At 37.5% G+C, this 21,379-nt stretch overlaps 1 protein-coding gene across 6 annotated transcripts in view; it reads right to left on the minus strand.

Moving 5' to 3' along the window:
* Positions 1–21,379, minus strand: part of PATJ (PATJ crumbs cell polarity complex component) — a 361,174-nt gene that overhangs the window by 232,915 nt on the left and 106,880 nt on the right. For all 6 annotated transcript variants that reach the window (XM_043461136.1, XM_043461135.1, XM_043461132.1 and 3 more), the window contains exons 21-23: positions 16,529–16,649; positions 10,908–11,082; positions 698–769 (exon numbers count right to left, since the gene is read on the minus strand). In XM_043461136.1, the coding sequence (XP_043317071.1) occupies positions 698–769; positions 10,908–11,082; positions 16,529–16,649 (368 nt within the window). The remainder of the gene's footprint in view (positions 1–697; positions 770–10,907; positions 11,083–16,528; positions 16,650–21,379) is intronic.

Genomic DNA, 21,379 nt, shown 5'->3' on the forward strand with positions numbered 1-21,379 from the left:
ATAAAACTTGTCCCTCAAAATATTGTGAATTTTATTCAAACTGCACAGACATGGCCTATTGGCCTATTAACTCCAAAAAGTAGCTCAGAAAATAGCTGAGTTTTTAAGCCAAAACTCAAAAAGTTCAAGAAAAAAAACAATGTGGGTGGCATGATAGAATTAATAATGAGTGAAGATAGAAAGAGCAGCTAATGGAAGACTTCTATAATCTTCATAAAGTACAGCCCTGGTTACTACCTAAAACAATGAGAGTATCCACAGGAGGATGGGCCCAGCACACTCTGTTAGTGCAAACAAGATATAAACTTGGACTAACATAAGAGGAGGAGGGGGCTATGTAACAGAAGCCTCAACTATTGCTCTTGTTTGCTTAAAAGAGAAAAAGAGCTTTACTACCTTCAAGACAGCCCTACCTGCCTTGCTTAGTGATACAGTGAGAAAGTATACTTAGTCCCTCATAGATGGACATCTGTAAGTTCCTGTCTCTGAAAAAGTATGACAATGATTTTCCTAATATTGGTTATAGTCATTTTGCCTGGCTAAAAACCTCTAGGTAAGACAAAATGCAGCTACAGTTTAGGCCAATGTACATGTGAACTGAGGCAATCATTAGAGAATGACTGACACTATTAAATTGAAGAAAAGAGCAACCAATTGCACTGTCCTATTGAGAAAGCCAATAATGTTATCAACATACATTCTTGGTGGTCCCCAATGGCTGAAGTTTGGAGTTTCTTCTCCTTCACCTTCTTCTCTCTCAGGTAATTCACTGAGGAGAAAGAAAGGAAAAAAAACATACACACATGTAACTTATAACACATTCATTATTAAAGGTTCTTGAAAAGTTTTATATTATACAATCTATATGCAATTTAAAAGTTCTTAATTTCTAAGCTTTAAAAATATTTACATCAATAGTTAACTATCCATATGAAGATATATTGCTTAAATGTTCAAATTAATAAATATCCATCCAGCACCAGAAAATCACTGATTATAAACACTTTAATTGGTGACACTGTAGATGCTATTTTCTAAAAATCTGTGTTTGCATTTGTATGATTTTACATTTGTTTTTCTATCAACATTTAAATATTATAAAATATATTTCTTAAAACTTGGTGAGACTGATGAGCTAACCATCTAGTATAACCTGACACAAACAAGTGAAATAACTAAATAGTAAACATGATTGCTCTTTCTAGATTTTTTTGTCTTTCTAACCCTAAATAATGTCCCAGTCATTTGTATTCTGTGAATATTTTGTGTATTTCCACAGCATTTTTCAGTTAACAGAAAGATTTGTTAAACAATACAATCCTCTCACCACCGTCATACTTCCACCCATCAAATTATGTTAATATGGAACTGCCTAGTGGGATGCTGAATTATAGAGTAGTTATAAAAATAATGCTATCTAATAGGATAGAGGCACTATAATCTATGACCTGGAAGAGGAGTCAGGATTTCTAAGCTCCAATCTAACCTGTATCACAAAATAGGCATGTGCCTTTGAACCACCAAATTAAATAACATATGTGATACTGCCAATCATATTACTCTATATAAAAATGTAGGTACTACTTCTTCCATCTCATTTTCACAAAAACCCCTGTGAAGTAAGCACAGCAGGTCATATTACTATATTTTCCACATGAGGCTCAGAGAAGGCTCAGATGTACTACACAACCTCTCCACAGTATCCAGATCTTTTCTTCAGCATGGAGTTTCAATGCTCCATCTTCCTCTGAACTCTCAAATAAGCCCTATAAAAAGCACGAAACTCCAGCTACTTGTCACTCTACAATTTTCTAGGATACAATGGTTTAAGAATGATTGAAAAAAAGAAAGTGAATGGATCTAAACAATCTGAAAATCAGTTAAAGAACTGAGATCATTAAGGATCACTAACTTCTTACCCACTGCAGACAACTTTCTTGCCTTAGCCATTCTACTTTTTATGACTAAAAGCATCATAAAATTCAAGGAAAACAACTTGGCAGATAATTGCTGGTTACTTATCTAATGCCCTCTCTCCCATCTTCCTTACCAATATAACACCCCTTTACTCCAGGTGGCACTATGCTCAGCTTTAAAAAATAAGTTTTCTGGACTTCCTCTTAGCTAACGGTAACTGTGTGCAAGAGCTCTGAGCAGCATCAAGGAAGCAAAAGTCCTTGGATGAGACCTGCAGGAAAACTCATTAAGTGGAGGGAGAATCAGCTGACAGGAACCTTTTGCTCTATGCTCTTTCCCTTCTTGCCTAGAAGGCAGAGGTGATTATTGGCGATGGAACATCCATTTTAAAATCATGAAGACACAATGAGGACTAAAGCAACACACTGATGACAGCACAGCAGAAAGGAAGAAGGTGTCCAAGACCCTGACAGGACTTCCTCAGGACTTTTTTACATGAAAGAAATCAAGCCCCAGTTGAGTTAAGCCACACTAACAGTTGGCAGCGGGGGGGAGGTGGGCTGCGGGAGTGAAGAGGGAGGTTCAATTTATAAGCAGCTGAATGCAATCACTAAATGATATACCCATGATTCCACCAACTTAAACCTTCATTTTATCATGTCATATTATTATTTTTTGCACATGTAAATATATGTTCATTGGACAGTGGTAATCATAACATAAATTTTCATATTTTGATTATCCCATAATAGTAACAAGGATTAAATGAAATATTACTGGCATTTAACTGAGGCTCAACCAATATGCATTTCCCTAAAATTTTTTCACTTGAATTTATATTCAGGTATACACAGTAGCTCGCCAGGCTCCTCTGTCCATGGGATTCTCCAGGCAAGAACACTGGAGTGAGGTGTCATTTCCTTCTCTGAAACAACCATGTATTTAGAGTTAGAACTTTCCACCCCACCCCCACCTCTGGAAAGGGGCTAGAAGTCAGTACAATCACCAATGGCCAATGATGTAATCAATCACGCCTGCATAATGCAGCCTCCATAAACCTCTCCCCACCTCCGAACAACAGGGTTGAGAGAGCCTGCAGGTGGGAGAAGACATTAAAGTGCTGGGAGGGTGATGTGCCCCAAGAGAGCATGGACGCTCTTGCATCCCACACACTCCCTTCCTCGCCTTATGTATCTCTTCCATTTGGCTATTCCGGAGTCGTATCCTTTACAATAAAGCAGTAATAGTGAAGCACTTTCTTAAGTTCTATAAGCCATGCTAGCAAATTATTGAACCTCAGGAAGGTGATATGAGAATCCCCAACTCATAGTCAGTTGGTCAGAAGTCAAATTGGCAACCTGGAATCTGTGCCTGGCTTCTGAAGTTGGGACAGTCTTATGGGACTGAGCCCTTAACCTATGGGAGCTGCACTAACTCTGCAGTTAACGTCAGAACTGAAATGAATTGTAGGACACATTGTCCAAGGAATCAAAAAATTGGTTGGTGGGTGAAGGAAAAAATTCACACATTGTATGGGTAAGAAACAGTTCATGAAATATATTAAGAAAAAAATGTACATATTTTTATTATGGCACATGCATAATATCATTATAAGAATTAAATTCTTAAATTTAAAATTAGCTAAGATAGAATGGAAGTCAAGTTTTCACATGGGTATGGGCTATATGCTTTTCTTTTTAAAAAAATAAAATAAAAAATATCCTAAACTGCTGACTTGCACATATAATATTAAGTGAAGGGAGAAAAATGTTATCTAAAATATGGAAAGTTTTAGTTTTCTTTAAGAAAATCTGTAACAAAAGAATTATTCCATTAGATAGACTTTTTCAAAGTATATTATTATTTTTTAGGAAATTGATGAACATATTCTGTTCACATTATTTCATACCTAAAATGAGATAAAACTTTCAAAACCATAGTGTGGTTAGTTTTAGAAAGTAAGTCACAGGAGATGAGCAACTATCCAAAATAATGTAGTCACTTTACACTGATGAATGCATATACCTTTTAACCCAAATTAAAATTTAATGGAGAAAGTAAAATACTTTTACTGCACATGTTAAGATGCAAATTTGCCCAAATGTACTTGAATCTTTCACAAGAGAATTCTAAACTCTAATTTTATAATTTGCACTTTGATTAAACATGGTCAATAGCTCAATCAGTTAGAATCTCAAATCTTAAAGTAATTGAACTTTTGCCTTTTACATTTAATCAGAGTTTTATAACCACTTTTCCTCTAAACGAATTAACCATCTAATAGAAATAATGCTTTTTATTTCAGTCCTTTTTAACAAACGCCCAAAGTTATCATTCTTTACAGATTTGGGAGGAAAGATAAAGTGCCCCATTAATGAACAAGTGGATATTAATAGTAAAACTTCATCATAATATACAATGTCTTTGAGATTAAAATTTTCTATGTCATACAAAAATCAGATGAATCCAGATAGCCAAGGTGACCTTTCCTTTTTAATATATATTTTTTTCACATAAAAATTCTGTATACTAAGGCATATAAGGGTCAAGCAAACTCGGCACCCCAAAATGATGTAAGCAGAAAGAGTTACAATTGTGGCTAAGTTATCTTGAGATTTCTTTTTCCTTTTAAAATATAGACTCTTTATGGCAATTTTCTGTGACACACTAGAGGGAATACGAGCATCTGGAGCCAGGCAGAATAGGCACTAATGTTTTCCAAACTAGTAGGGTTAGTTACACAAATATTACACTATGGCCTTGAAGTTACAAGCAAATTATTACCTGATACCAGTATACATAAAGAATTAGTCATTTTAATGGCTGAGTAATATTCCATGGTGTATATGTACCACAGCTTCCTTATCCATTCGTCTGCTGATGGGCATCTAGGTTGCTTCCATGATTTGAGTCAGTTCTAATGAGATGGATGAAACTGGAGCCCATTACACAGAGTGAAGTAAGCCAGAAAGATAAAGACCAGTACAGTATACTAACACATATATATATGGAATTTTAAAAGATGGTAACGATAACCCTATGTGCAAAGCAGAAAAAGAGACACAGATGTACAGAACAGACTTTTGGACTCTATGGGAGAAGGCGAGGGTGGGATGATCTGAGAGAACAGCATTGAAACAAGTATACTATCAAGGGTGAAACAGATCACCAGCCCAGGTTGGATGCATGAGACAAGTGCTCAGGGCGGGTGCACTGGGAAGACCCAAAGGGATGGGATGGAGAGGGAGGTGGGAGGGGGGATCGGGATGGGGAATACGTGTAAATCCATGGCTGATTCATGTCAATGTATGGCAAAAACCACTACAATATTGTAAAGTAATTAACCTCCAACTAATAAAAATAAATGGAAAAAAAAAGAAAATAAATGAATATCAGAAAGAAAAAAAAAAGAATTAGTCATTACTATACATGAAAGTTTAAAATACACAGACATGGTACTCAGTAAATAGCCAGATAACAAAAAAGTACCTATTGTAAGATTTACATGAGTTCTAGAATGGAAAAAAATAATTTACAGTATTAGAAGTCAGGAGCAGAGAATTTTCTGGGTGGATGGAAATGTTTAATATCTTGATTGGAGTGTTGGTAAAATGAATGTATATGTGTGTGTGTGTGTAAAAGTTGCTCAGTTGCATCCGACTCTATGATCCCAGGGACTATAGCCCACCAGGCTCTTCTATCCATGGAATTCTCCAGGCAAGAATACTGGAGTGGGTTGCCATTCCCTTCTCCAGGAGATCTTCCTGACCCAGGAATCACACCCAAGTCTCTTGCATTATAGGTATTTTCTTTACCATCTGAGCCACCATTATACATTTATCAACATTAAGAAAACTGTTCCATAAAATCGCATTTAAGACGTTTGTTAAGAAACAAATGTTCAACTCATAAAGGGTGAGTTGCTTCCTTAGCCCTTTCCCTTTTTTGACCTTGTATAGAGCCTGCATTAGCAACGAAATATCTAATTATACTTCCAAAGGCATTAGTGTAATACTCCTGTGCCTCTTGTCCTAGTTTCTCACACTTGTCTCCACCTGCAGCGTGGACACAGCTGCAACAGTATAAACTCCTTGGAAACTTCTTTTTCCTTCCAAGTCAAACATTCTAGAGTAGTCCTCTCTCACGTCCATGTATTTATTCTCTCCTTTACCCTTAGTCTTCTACCAATATTCTTAATTTACACATAATTTTTGGCAGTGGAACTCAAAGGTAGACCTATCAGAAACTCACCATTTACTTAAAAGGCACTAAATGCCAAGCAGTGTTGGGGACTTAAAATATAACACTAACTCACTTAATCCTTTCCCCAGCTATGACACGCAGTCTCATATTTCACTTCCTACTAGTCATAACAAAGTATCCAATATCTGAAAGTATTTCTTTTTATTTGCATCCTATTATACACACAGGGCTTCCCTGGTAGTTCAGCTGGTAAAGAATCTTTCCGCAATGCAGGAGACCTTGATTTGATTCCTGGGTCAGGAAGATCCCCTGGAGAAGGGAATGGCTACCCACTCCAGTATTCTTGCCTGGAGAAGTCCATGGACAGAGGAGCCTGATGGACTTCAGCCCATGAGGGCGCAAAGAGTCTGACACAACTGAGTGACTAAGTACACACACACCCCTACGATTTTTTTTTTTTTTCAATTTAAAATATGCCTTTCACCTCAAGTTCATCATCCTCCCAGTTTTTAGCCTCTGACATCTTTCCTGTTTTACTTACTGTGATGTGATCTTATTTTATCTAAAAAAAAAAAAAACAAAACAAAACAACTACAACTTCCTTGAGTGTTTCAATAAACTCAGCAACAATGAATACCCTAGATACACCTCAAGGGCCAGGAGTTTGTCACTATCATCTAGCATCACTGCCAGCCTTTCATTAAACATTTACTATGCTCAAGGCATTATATGAAATCCTTTATATTCACTTTATTGAACCTTAGAACTACCTATTTTACAAGTGAGGAAATACAGACACAAGGGAAACTCTCTCAGGGTCACATAGCCATAAATAACAGAGAACATATTTGAACAGCACCACAGTACTATACTGGAGAAGGTACTGGCAGCCCACTCCAGTATTCTTGCCGAGAAAATCCCATGGACAGAGGAGCCTGGTGGGCTGGAATCCATGGGGTCAAGAAGAGTCTGACACGACTGAGCGACTTCACTTTCACTTTTCACTTTCACGCACTGGAGACGGAAATGGCAACCCACTCCAGTGTTCTTGCCTGAAGAATCCCAGGGACGGCGGAGCCTGGTGGGCTGCAGTCTATGCGGTCACACAGAGTCGGACACAACTGACGTGACTTAGCAGCAGCAGCAGCACAGTACTATACTGCACATCTCCTATTAGTCTGAGAAATATCGTGTTCCCCACTAATGGGCACACCCATGTCTTTAGGCAGCAAGTGATGACAGAGTTGACTAAGAAAAAGACTGAAGCCAGGTGAATTCTGAAAACATCATCTCAAGGAACTTTATGAAGAAAGAAGAATACTCAGAACAAGATCACTTAGATTCCTTTCAGAGTTATCACACTCTGTCTACCCACCATTCTCCCTTCCTAGAGATCTTCACTTTCAGCGTGCATCTGACCTCTTAATATTAGTCCTGGAGGCGAAGAGAAGTTGGCTTATGCAAGAGCACAGTGAATACTAACAAAATAACTCTGCTGAGTCCTATGCAAAAATTAATGCAAAGAAACTGTAAAATAGCATTTAGCACTAGCAGACACCCTGATGATCTGAAAAACTATATTCTAAAAGGAATCTGTGCATTACTCAGGAAGTCTTCTGAGTAGCAATAAATATTCATCTATGAACCTAACTCCATGGGGCATACCCTGAGAGATTAAAAGGGGTAGTATGATTTACAGGAACACTTCTGGAGCCTGCTGAGACTGAAATATATACACTGAATCTATGACAGCAAGCCAAAAAAAAAAAAAACATTCAAATGCAAGACTGATCTCTCAAGACAAAGGTTAGGCTGGAGCCCTTAAATGCCTGTGCCAACACAAGAAATCAGCTTGTCAAAGTGCTCACTTTAGGAGTAAAGTGGACCTCTTCTCTCTGGGAAAACTGAGTAAGACACAACTGATGGAATGTTTCATCTTCTGCACAAGGACGGAAGGGTAGGTTTGGAAATTTGTTTAAATCTTTTCCAATTTACACTTATAATTCTATAATGTGAAAAGCAGCTTCAATTCTGAATTCTTTGGCCAGAGTCCATTATTAACACTCAGCACAAGAGAAATTTAAAAAACGGAAATGTCTCTGAAAAGTAATTTGACCACATAAAAAAAGTCGAAACATATTCCTAACTCTTCCAGTACTTCCACTGCTAGGCATCTCTCCTAAAGAAACAAACTCATGGTTGTTTAACACTCTGTTCCCCTGGGAACTGGTTAGATCCCTTGCACTAGGACCCTGGGCCTGTCAGCTCCTCCCCTGTACACATTGGTCCAGGTCTGTTGAGTAAAAAGTCACCAATTTCTCCAACTAGTTGGACTTACCAGTCTTTCCTTTCCACTCAGACATAAGCTATGCAGAAGCCCAGACAACAACTTTTATTAAGTTTCTATCTAAAACTCTAGGCAAAGGTCACAGATTGCTGAACAGAGAAGTGACGTAAGTCTAAGACATTTCATATAACAAGACAAAATCTTTCTTGGACTAAGGTTTAAATGAAAGCATTAATTTTCCCATATAAGTTATTATAGAACATTCAGTGGAGTTCCCTATGCTATTCGGTAGGTTCCCACAGTTATCTGTTCTATATATATAGTAGTATGCACATATATTAATCCCAGTCTCCCAATTTATCACTCCCCCCGCCGCCTGCCACATTTCCCCTTTGGTAACCATAAGTTTGATTTTGAGATCTGTGAGCCTGTTTCTGTTCTGTAAATAAGTTCATTTATATCATTTTTATTAGATTTCACATTTAAGTGATATCATATGATATTTGTGTTTGTCTGACTCGTTTCACTTAGCAGGATATATGAATATGCATGATGATTCACTTTGCCATACACCTGAAACTAGCACAATATTGTAGGTGAACTATATTCAAATATAAAAAATAAATAACAGCATTAAGGCCAATTAATCCTACCCTATTTCTCATCCCTGTTACATTCCGCAATACCTCCAACTCTTTCATTTGCTTCTCCTGTCCTATACTCACAGTGCTACACTGCACTGGTTTTTCTTTCCGATGAGCTTCTGTCCCCACACCCCGCTGCCAAGGCCCCCTCAGCCAAACTACCCATCACCCTCCACAAAATCTCCTTAAATTGTAAAGAAACCGCCCACAACCTAACTTCTTCCCTCACTGTTCTCTCAACCTCCTCTGTTCTTTAGCAGCTCTGATTCTCAGCCACAGATATCACACTTGAGGGGGTGATGTTCGTTCTCTCACTCTCTGGGAAGCTGCAAAAAGGGAATCAATATTTTCCTAAATTCCTTCTCACCTATGCTATTCAGTAGGTCTTTACTCTCCTACTCTTGTTTCAAAAGCTAATCTCTATTACGACACCTCTCCTTTTATGGCCCACTTTACTAGCACCCCATCATCTTGAGTAAATAATCTTTCTTCTAAATGACAGAAAAACAAAAAAAACCCAAGGCCGTAGGGTAAAAACTTCGGATTCCAGTCCTCAAGGCACTAACAATGCCTGTATTTGTGTCTTCCTTTCACTCTTGGCACCTGAGCCCATGGAGAATATGAGCTTCCTCCTATCAAATATTAAAGGTTAATCTCTCTAGGTGTGCCATGTCCTCCTCTCCCTCCACCCTCTCCAGGGACTATGTTTAATCACCCACTTTCTAGCATCTACATATTCCTTTTCTGGATCTTTCACACTTACAATCTATGTGTGTGTGTGTATATATCCCCTTGCCCCAGTCCTACAATATCCTCCAGTTTTCTAGGTAACATGCATTCTTTCTGCCTCTTTTCATGATCAGGTTTCTCAAAACACTAGTCTGCTCTTACTTTATCCAATTTCTGACTTCTGTTCAATTCTCAACCCACTACTCTCTGATTTCCACTCTAATGAAACTGTTCCATGTGATCAAGTCCCAGGAAAACTTCCATTTTATCTACCATGACCTTTCTCTGTATTAGTCTGTAATGATCCTCTTGTTCAAATGCTCTCTTCTCTTGGTTTCTATATCAACCTCCAGTTCATCAATTTCCTCCTACCTTTTGTTCACTCCACTTCACTGTTTTCTTCCTCCATTCCTGCCCTTAATTTTGCTGCTTTGCAGGACTCCAATTTTGGCCCTGTTCTATTATCACTTGAGCCTCCCCTGAATGACTATTCAAATCCAGAAGTCTCATCTTCACTTGATCTTGTTCCCCAAGTATCCACATCAGGGTAGACCTCAGCACAAATCCTTGGAGGCATGTATTTAATTAACTCCATTTCACTTCATTTTTCTATGGATACTTGAACCCTCAACATGTCCCAAACTAAACTCATCATTTTCCTTTCAACCTGTTCATGCTCCTACAATCTTATGCCAAAGAATTAATGGTCCTGCTAGCCATCTAGTTGCTCCATTCAGAAACACAGGTCATCTTCTCCTTCTCACTTCCCACATGTTATCAGTCAACAATTCCTATAGCCCCTCCAACTCTTAAGTGCAATCCTTCCTCAATTTGCCCTCAAGTATTTCTTGCTTGAGTTGTTAAATTCTTAATTAACCTCCATTATCTGATTAAAAACTCTACATAATCCATTTTGCACACAACTGCGAGAATACAAAATTATATATATGGTACAATTTTAAGTATGGGAAATTCTCACAGTAATCATTTAATATAGTAGGTTTTATCCAAAATATTTTTCTGCACTTTATAAATATTCCACCATAAACATGACCTGTTATTGTTTTTAATAGAAGTTAAAAGAAAGCTACTTTATAATGTGAAGATGCAGAGAAATAATATCATACCATGCATCAGTGGTATATCTAGAAGACAACATTCCTGCATATGCTGAAACCTTGGAAACAGCTTGAGTCCTGGAGAGTTGATATAGAGGCAAATCTTCTTGCTCCCTTCTCTGAGCCACAACAGGAAGTTCAACAAGCAAGCCAGGACCCTGCACATCATTTGGAATCATCATGCCTAAAGAGCAAAACCAGATGTTGGTGAGCACAGGATACATTCATTCATTCTTCATTCATTCAACAAAGAGTTATAGATATCTACATGGGCAGGCCCCATTCAGGTAGAAGACTTATTTATATTAAACTAAATAAGCAAAATATTTAACATGTCAGATGGTGGCAGTACTATGGTTAAAAAAAAAAATCTGCAAGGAAAGGAAATAAGGATTGCTCAGTGGAAGAGAGTTATAATGTTAAGCATGGCTTCAGTGGAAGAGAGTTACAATGTTAAGCATGGCTTCAGTGAAAAGATATTATTTCAGCAATATGAATCTTTTATCAAAAGAATCTTATAAGTAAGTCAGAAAGAGAAAGACAAATACTGTATGATATTACTCATACATGGAATCTAAAAAAATACAACAAACTAACAAATAAAACAAGAGCGATGCAGATTCACAGATATAGAGAATAAACTAGTGGTTACCAGTGGAGAGACGGAATCAGGGAGGCAATACAGGGATATGGAGGGGAAAAGGTTATTATTGGATTATGTGAAACTTTTTTAAAATGTAAAGGACTGTAGAATTTAAAGAATCTTTCAATTAAAAAAAAAACTAATCTCCTTTACGATGGAGGTTATCTCCTTCAGTTCAGTTCGGTTCAGTTATCTCCTTATCTTACTACAAATTTTCCTTCATTGATCTAGGCTGTCTCAATTACAGACACACTAACATTTCACTGACTTAAAAAAAAATTCCACAGAAAAACAAATAATCAAATGAAAACACATTTTTGAAGGGGCTTTGTTTATAAATTCCAAAATTCTTTTACATTTGTTATCTTATTTAATTCTCACATTAAACTAGTTACAAGAGACACTAGCAATCATATTTTATAGATGGGGAATTCCAGGCCGAGGAATTTTGCCAATTAGAATGTGTGAATTTACCTAACATGTCATCTGTGTCACTTTTCTATTACAAAAAAAAGGAATAACTGGGGCAGGGCTGTGCACGCAGTGCTATGGTACATGTTTGGAGACCTTCATGCAGGCTGGCATAAACCCATTCATCGCTCTTAGGATACTCCTCAGTGTCCATTACATCTAATCCATTACAATTCCCAGCCAATCTTTCTTCACTATGTTATACAAATATAAAAAATGGTGCATCAAATGCCTCCCTTCAATCCATACATTTATAGTATATTTTGGAAACCTGGCTTATCAGAAAATTAAAAATGATCACTAGGAGATATAGATACTCTTCTAAAACTTCTCCTATAACCATCACTTAAACTTTCCATGTCTTCATATTGAACAGATTTTCTAGTAAACTCACTTATACTTCTGCTTTTTATCTTGTCTAGACACTTTGAATCAGGATCTGATCAGTTGGTAACACTGATTAATACAGTATAGGAAATACATCAGAGAATCTGAAGCGAGGGGTGAAAGTAACTTTAACACTCAGGTGGTATTAAAGGAAGTCTGAGGTGCCTCTCCCCCACCGCCAGGCACCCCTCAGCCCACCCCTGGGCCCACATTCATGCATGCAGTCAAATCCATAGACACGCACCACTGCTCTAGCCCCCTATGTCTACTCTTCCCCTTAGGAAGGACTGGGTGGGATGGAGATTCTGCAGAAATGGCCTCAAATGAGCGTCAAAAGAACAGAGAACTGGCTTATTTGCAGAGCTAATTCCCATCCAGCTACACTGGTAAAGCCGCCTATTAAATTACAGCACGGAGTTTCACAGGACGCTGTAGTTTGCCTAAAACTCTTCACTACCTGCTCCACACAGGGCTGCCCATGCCCTTTGCCCACTCCTCCTCCTGGGCAGTGCTCAGGTACACATCTCTCCTCTCGCACCGTGCTTGACATAGGCGACTTCACAGGCCTGCTCGTCAGGTGCCCCATGGCATCTGGGAGCCCGTAAAATAAATCACATCCTTTGGGGCCTGTGCGGTTGTTAGGTAACAGCCACAACAGAAAAACACAGTTAGGGAAACAGGAAAGTTTAAAAAAAAAAAAAGTCCCTGGATAAACAGAAGTTAATGCTTCCAGGAGAGGAATGGGAGTAATTTCCAAAAGGTCTATACTTAGTGAGGTGCAAGAAGAGAAAGATAAACAAAATAAAGGCAAGAAGAATCCGTGCAGAAAAGGGGTTGCTGTACAAGGTAGCAACCAGACAAGAAAAAAATAGGTAGGGAACTGGCATACTGATAAATCATGCCATTAAATCATGTCAGAACTGGCATGCTGTTAAATCACCACACACGAGCAGCATATCACCTTCTCATGCAAGAAACAGTTCTTGAGCACCCACTGTGGTAACACAATCAGACATAAGCCTTGCCCTCCAGAAGCTTATTGTAAGAGACCAGTATGTGAATTCACAAGTGTGCCTGACTCTGGGTGCAATGACAGAAATTCATCCAGGTTCACTGGAGGCCCATTTTAGGTAGGGCCAATCAGACTGGGAAACAGAACTACTTTCTGTCTTTGAGGATACCTGATTTTAGAGCTGACTCACTGAAAAAGACCCTGATGCTGGGAAAGATTGAGGGCAGGAAGAGGAGGCGACAGAGTATGGGATGGTTGGATGGCATCAACACAAAGGACGTGAATTTGAGCAAACTCTGGGAGATGGTGAAGGACAGGGAAGCCTGGCGTGCTGCAGTCCATGGGGTCACAAAGAGTCGGACATGACTTAGTGACTGAACAACAACAATTTTAGATTAAGTACAGGGTGAAGAATAGCCCTTTACATATAGGTTTTCAAAAATAATTCAATTGCTTATAAGTAACTCTTAAAGTCTCTGTTACTAACAGAGTAGTCAAAGAGCTACAGATTTGAAAAAGGCCTTATAGAACACTTAGCCCAGTTGCACCATTTACAGTTGCGGAAGTGGGGAAGCTTGGAGAAGTGGGTGGTTTGCCTGGTGACATAGCAGATTAACGGCTTAGTACTGAGGGACCTGGGACTGAAACTATACTGACTCTGTATCAATAATTTCTCAGTTCACCCATGGTTATCATTAATCCAAGTACTTGCACTTGCCACACAGCATTCTGGCAGCTCTCAAAAATTTTTTTTGCTATGAATGCTCAAAAATAAATTCACTGATAGTTGAAAAATTTTTCAAAACACATGTGGTTATGAACACTTTCCTAGTGAGGACAGGCCTAAGGTATACATTTGTAGCTTAATACCTAAAGCTATAATCTCCAAAAATAGAATCCAAGTGCCTTGCCAAATATTAGATTAAGGCAGTACAGTAGGTTGATTGATGGTTCACCTGGATATATATATCTGCCATAGAACCTATAAATGAGACCTTACATGGAGAAAAGGGCTTTGCAAATGTAACTAAATTAAGCATCTTGAGATGAGACAATCCAAGCAGGCCCTAAATCCAACAACACATGTCCTTATAAGAGACAAAAGAAGAGAAGACATGGAGAAGAGGAGAGGGCCAAGTGAGGATGGAGGCAGAGATTAGAATGACACAGCCACAAGCCAAAAGATGCTGGAGTCACCTGAAGCTGGACAGGGAAAAGAATAGATTCTTCCCAAGGCCTTCAGAAGTAGCTGCTGCTGCTGCTAAGTCGCTTCAGTCGTGTCTGACTCTGTTTGACCCCACAGACGGCAGCCCACCAGGCTCCACCGTCCCTGGGATTCTCCAGGCAAGAACACTGGAGTGGGTTGCCATTTCCTTCTCCAATGCATGAAAGTGAAAAGTGAAAGTGAAGTGGCTCAGTCGTGTCCAACTCTTAGCGCTTTCAACAGAAGTAGCACAGCATATTAATTTAGGACTTAGGGGCTCCAGAACAGTGAGAGAATTAACTACTGGTGTTTTAAGCTGCCAGGTATGTGGTAACTTGTTACAGGGCCCTGGGAAACTCATGCAGGCAGCAGACGTCAGAGGAAATAACTTTGGAGTCACTTAGATGATACCTAGAGGAGGGCTCAGAGGAAGGTTGAATCATCCCATGAGGACAAAGTCCCTTCCCCTGTCTTACTCCTAACTCCAAAGTCCCTCTTCACAAACACTCACCCTATATTTCCAGCCCATTGCTTTCAATCCTGACAGTATAAAACAGTGAATGGGTCACAACCTGGGGCAATTCTGTCTCCCAAGGGACTTTTTGACAATGTCTGGAGACATTTTGATTTTGATCATGACTAGGAATGGGAATACCACTGGGATCTAGCATGAGAAGGCAAGGAGGCTGCTAAACACCTGACAATGCACAGGGAAGCTCTCCACAACAAAATTATCTGATCTGAAACAATGCTGGATGTTACTATAAATTAGTAATATCAATGGCAATCAAACACATTAATTCATTCATTTGTGCCATAAAAGAGGGCACAGAAATGTGGTGGATTAAAAAATAAAAGGCAAAAAACAGTATACAAGGAGAATTTTTGTGGAAAAAATTACATTTTTCTCCTAGCCACAATCAGTTATACATTATGAAAAATTGAATAGACTCACTTAATCTAAGATATTCAAATTAACCATCTTAATTTTTTAAATTAACTATTCATGATGTGTTCTGACTGGCAGGGAACTGGCAATTGTTATCATCTCATAGATGCCTTCAATCTTTAATAACATTAAAAGAATCCCATTCTTTTAGATTTTACTTGATAGAATGTTGAATTCATATAAAACAGTTACATAACTTTCAACAGGTATCTCTCTCTCCTAACAATATATTATCATATAACACAAGAACTGCCCAAAGAGAAAGACTTTTTCTATAAGTAGAGTCAAAACAGGTGAAGGACAGCATAAATCCTGAACAACGACTCTATAAATCCCAATACTTTGAGTCTCTCCTAGGGAATCTTAATATTACAATGACATTTGATATTGCAGTGTTGGATAAGGAAATATTACTTTTTAAAGTCAAGTTTTCAAAAATATATAAGAATCAATATGGGAAGAGGCAAGGAGAAGCACTATACTTTTAGGATTCTTTAATGGAAACTAAGTTATTAATGCACCAAAATTGACTGTAATATATGGCTATAAAAATGTTTCATAAATGTTTAAAATATGTCTCTCTTTATTAATATTTAACAACCCCATTCAATGAGCTAACAGTATCACTTAATAGCATCAGAGATTTTAATATATATTAGTAGAGACTTATTTCAGATTCAGTATATGGCACTAGTTTTAGTTGTAATCCACACAGCTAATAAAAAGCAAAATGAGGCAGGGAAAATGCAGCCCTCACTGAAAGCAGAATCTGAAAGCTCTAAGTTGAAATATGAGTCACATTACTTTTCCAGATATTTTGAAACAGATGAATTAATAAGCAGATTTCAATTCAAAATATTATAATGAATGAATATATGACAGTAAAATTCATCATACGCACAAATAAAACTGAAAGATTGCAAAATAATGTAACTTGTGTTTATGAGAAATGAAAATCACAAACCTAAATCCAGACTACTCTTTGTTAATGAATTAAGATTTTCCAGATCATCAAATCTGCCTTGTTGAGTGTTTCCTTCAGTTGACGGTATGGAGAGGGAATCGATGCCAAAGTTCTCTTTCATCTCGAGAGGAAGAAAAACAGAAATGCATTAGCACTTTATGATAAAATGTGGAACACCATAATGTTGTTCAACCCAGATCATAATGACAGTGGAAAACTGGCCCTGCAAACAGGCCTTCTCAAGTAACGTTTTATACTGTGGTAAGCAGTTACAAATGCTAGCAACTTAATATCTGCAAGAGAACAGGCTAGTAAAAATCTGTTTTTTCCAAACACTGGATTTTTTTAACAAAAAATTATTTTATAAACATTAATAAATGCATTAAAATAAACATTGACCAAGGTAGAGGAATAAAAGATCTATCAAGGCAAGCAAGGTCAATGGTTGATACATGTTACATTCTGGATCAGGCTGGATCACAACTTAAATAGCTTCGTTGCTGATCTGGAAACACCTGGTGAATTTTCACAGCCTTAAGAAATAGCTGGTGAATTTTCATAGTTCTAAGCCTTTGCTATGCCCTCCCTTACACTCTTCTCTACCTAATAAACAACCTGTTCCCCGAACCTAAAACTCACAGATAAGCGCAGTCAGTAGTTACTATGCTTTCCCTGTCTTCCTTTTGTTCACATGTCTTTTATGGTTTTCCAAAGTTATAATCTTCCAGAACATACAATCTTCACTGATGTATTTTATTATGATATTAAAAAAACATTTATATGTATGAAATTAAATTGCAACATATGGCCACCACAGACATATACCTTCAATCAGGGGTTCCCAACCTCCAGGATCTAATGCCTGATGATCTCAAGTGAAGCTGATGTAATAATAATAGAAATAAAGTGCAAAATAAATGTAATACGCTTGAATCATCCTGAAACCATCCCCCCACCATGGTCCGTGGAAAAACTGTCTTCCACAAAACCAGTCCCTGGTATCAAAAACATTGGGGACCACTCACTGCCTTAATTCATTTAAGGTTAATAGCACTGTATTATTCTCTGTTGTTGGAAATTTAGGTTGTCCAAAACAAAAACATAAATTTTATTTTTTACAACAGTCCACATTTTTTCCTGATTATACAGGTCACACTTCAATAGTAAGAAAAAGACCTCTCATAAGCCGATGTACTAAATACTGCTAGATTTTATCAAATAGATTATGAATATACTTGAGTATAAAACTATATCAGATACCCAAAGGAACCTAGAGTACATAGAATTCAACTCAAATATTAAATAGAGGTGAGAAAGGAAATATGACTAGTTAGCAGTCTAGAATAAAACAAGAAGAACTTCTTAGAGCAGAGACTAGGAGGAGATGGGAGCCACTGAGTATTTAAAAAGAAAAAAATTTACAATCATTTTTGAACCATTTGGTTATTTCTTTTAATTAATGGCAATTAGGTAACTGAGGAATAAGAATTGAGACCTGAATCTGAGGTTTCAATACACTGGATATGAAAGGTTAGACCTTTAGAAAAATCAATTCAGTTTTTTTCCTAAATAGAGAAGAAAATGAGAGCATAAATTTAGTCTCAGACAAAAAGAATCAGATATTTTCAAAAAGAGAAAAGGACTTAGACATTTTTCCAAAGAATATTTGAAGATGGCCAATAAGCATGTGAAAATTTGCTCAATGTCACTAATAGAGAATTACAAATCAAAACTACAGTGAGCTACCACTTCACACCTATCTAAAAAACAGAAAGCAAGTGTTAGTGAGGATATGGAAAAATTAGAAAATCCATGCATTGCTGGCAGGAATGTAAAATGGCACAGAGGCTATGAAAACAGTACGTGATTCTCCCCCAAATTAAACAGAATTACCACATGACCCAGCAATTTCACTCCAGGGTGTGTACCACCCAAAATTTGGTTTTGAACAGATGTTTGTATAGCAGTGTCCACAGCAGCATTGTTTACAATAGCCAAAGACAGAAACAACCCAGATGTCCATCAATTGATGAATAAGCAAACAAAATGGGGTATATACATTCAATGGAATGCTATTCAGCCTCAAAAAGGGAGAAAAGGCTGACATGCTACATGTATGAACCTTGAAGACATCACAATAAGTGAAATAAGTCAGACACAAAAAGATAAATATTGTATGATTCCATTTACATGAGGTTCTTTGAACAGTCAAATTCTTAGACACAGAAAGTAGAATTGTGGTTTGTTGCCAGAGGATAAAAGAAAAGGAGAATGAGCAGTTTATTGTTTACTGGGTACAGAGTCTCCACTTGGGAAGATGTAAAAATTCTAGAGATGGGTGGTCGTAATGGTTGTTCAATAATGTGAGTATATTCATTCCATGAGAACTGTAAGCCTAAAAATGGTTAAAATGGTCAACTTCATATAATGTATATTTGATCACAACTAAAAATAAAGAACCAGATCTATCAACCTTGATGGTTTTATCCTTCAACTAAAATGGAATAAGAGTGTGGTGGAGAAAGAAAAGCTTATAAGTAGTTGGGTACTATTTGCACTCCACAAACATAGCTATACTTGTAGCCCAAAATAGATATTATCAAATATAATGAAGACAGAATGATAATGTTTCACTGCCTTCTAGAGGACACCCTCTAAATAGAAGAGTACCGGGAATTACATATTTGTAAGGCATGTGACTGTGTTTTTAAAATCCACTCACCCAGAGCTTATAATATTAAATAATAAATGATCACCATGGAGTCCACCATAATGACAGTAAGACAAATAAAGATCCAAGCCCATCCTGATCATGTGGGCACAACTGTTACAGAGGATCAGGATATTCCACCCAGAAATATGTCACTTTGGCAGAGAGAGTATTCTGAGCTGAAGAAAAGAAGAGACACAGAAAAGTTTCCTATCCTCCCCTGGTTCTCAATCACCAAAGACGACTCTAGACTCTTTCCACCTCAGAGATGACACTAAGAGAAATATATATGACAAACATTACTAAAACAACACTTATGGTCCATCAATTTCCCCCATAATATTTACCTTCACACAGCAGCTAACCCTAAAAGCCTGAATCCCATTCCCTCTATCTTGACACTCATCTACAAATGTACTGTCCTTCATTAAGATGCTACATAAGCCCAAGTTCTAATCCCTCCTTTGAGTGACCTATCACTGAGTTTTTCCTGTGTATATGCATGCTGCAGGTGTTAATAAATTGGTTCTTTCTGATAATCTGTTTTTTGTCAGTTTGATTTCCAGGGCCCCAGCCAAAGGAACCTAGGAAGGTAGAGGAAAATGTTTTTCTTTCCTCACCTACACTCATCACTGTGGGATATGGATGGGAAATGGGAAAAATAGCTAATGCCCATATATCCAGAAAAACTATAATTCAAAAAGATACATGCACCCCTATGTCATAGCAGCACTATTCACAATAGCCAAAACATGGGAACAACCTACATGTCCATCGACTGATGAATGAATAAAGATGTTTAGATCCATACAACGGAATACTACTCAGTCATAAAAAAGAACAAAATAAGGCCATTTTCAGCAACATGGATGCAACTAGCAATTATCACACTAAGTAAACACCATATGGTATCACTGACATGAAATCTAAAATATCACACAGATGAACCTATCTATGAAACAGAAACAGAATCATGGACATAAAGAACAGACTGGTGGTTGCCAATGGGAAGGGAGTTGGGGAAGAGATGACCCTCCTCCTGGTTGCAGTCAGTAGATATAAGCTTTCATATATGAATGGATACAACAACAAGGTCCTACGGTATAACACAGAGAACTACATTTAATATCTTATGATAAACCATAATGGAGCAGAATAGTTAAAAACGTGACAAGAAAGCCTGGCATGCTGCGGTCTATGGGGTCGCAAACAGTCACACACAACAACTTAGCCACTGAATAACAACAATGTATGTATAGCTGAATCATCTTGCTGCACGGCAGTAATTAACAAACGTTGCAAATCAACTATACTTCAATTTAAAAGAAAGAGTTAATGCCCCACAGCAGGAACATATAATTACTTAGAGAAAGTAAGACACATTAGGGCTAAAACAATCTTAATCAATGCCAGTTTAAGGAGCCTATAGTTTCCTACAGGTTACCTAGCAGAATCAGACAGCTGGGAAATTTAACAAAGTTAGTAACTAGGAACTGTGTCCTTCAAACTGTGAGCACTGAATGTTGTTTCAGCAAGCTTTATAATGAGCTTGATAAATAATAGAGGAAGTGGCTACTCTGTGGATTGATTGGGTCATCAATATAAACTTACAAGAAGAATTTTTTAAAAACCTAATGTTATACAATGATACTTGAGATGAGAATAAATTTTGACTGGTAGTATGGATTCTAATAATAATGTAGACTCTGACATTAAATATGCATTGAAGGAATATGAGTAAAATTCTATCACTAAATGCAAGAACAGGCAAACACCTGATATTTTACTAGGACACTTAACTAAATATATAAAGTATGAATATACTATTCATCTATATCTCTAAAAGTTTATATATTAAAATGGGACTATATTTCAGGTTGTCTTATATTTGAATAAAGGGAAAAATTTATTTTTATAGAAGAAAACAGACATAACAAGAGTATTTATTTATATACTCATAATTTGCTTCATATAACTAAATATTCTGTTTGAGGTCAAGCACTTAACAGACACAGGAGTGGGACTGAGTGGGACTGGTGGAGATAGAAAGAACCAGTGTCAACAGCAACATACCAGGTGATTCTGTCACCTCTGCCCACATGATTCACATAATTCCAAAACATCTGTTCTCTGGTAGACTG

Source organism: Cervus canadensis, chromosome 2, assembly GCF_019320065.1.
Source record: "Cervus canadensis isolate Bull #8, Minnesota chromosome 2, ASM1932006v1, whole genome shotgun sequence".
NCBI classification, from domain to species: Eukaryota; Metazoa; Chordata; class Mammalia; order Artiodactyla; family Cervidae; genus Cervus; species Cervus canadensis.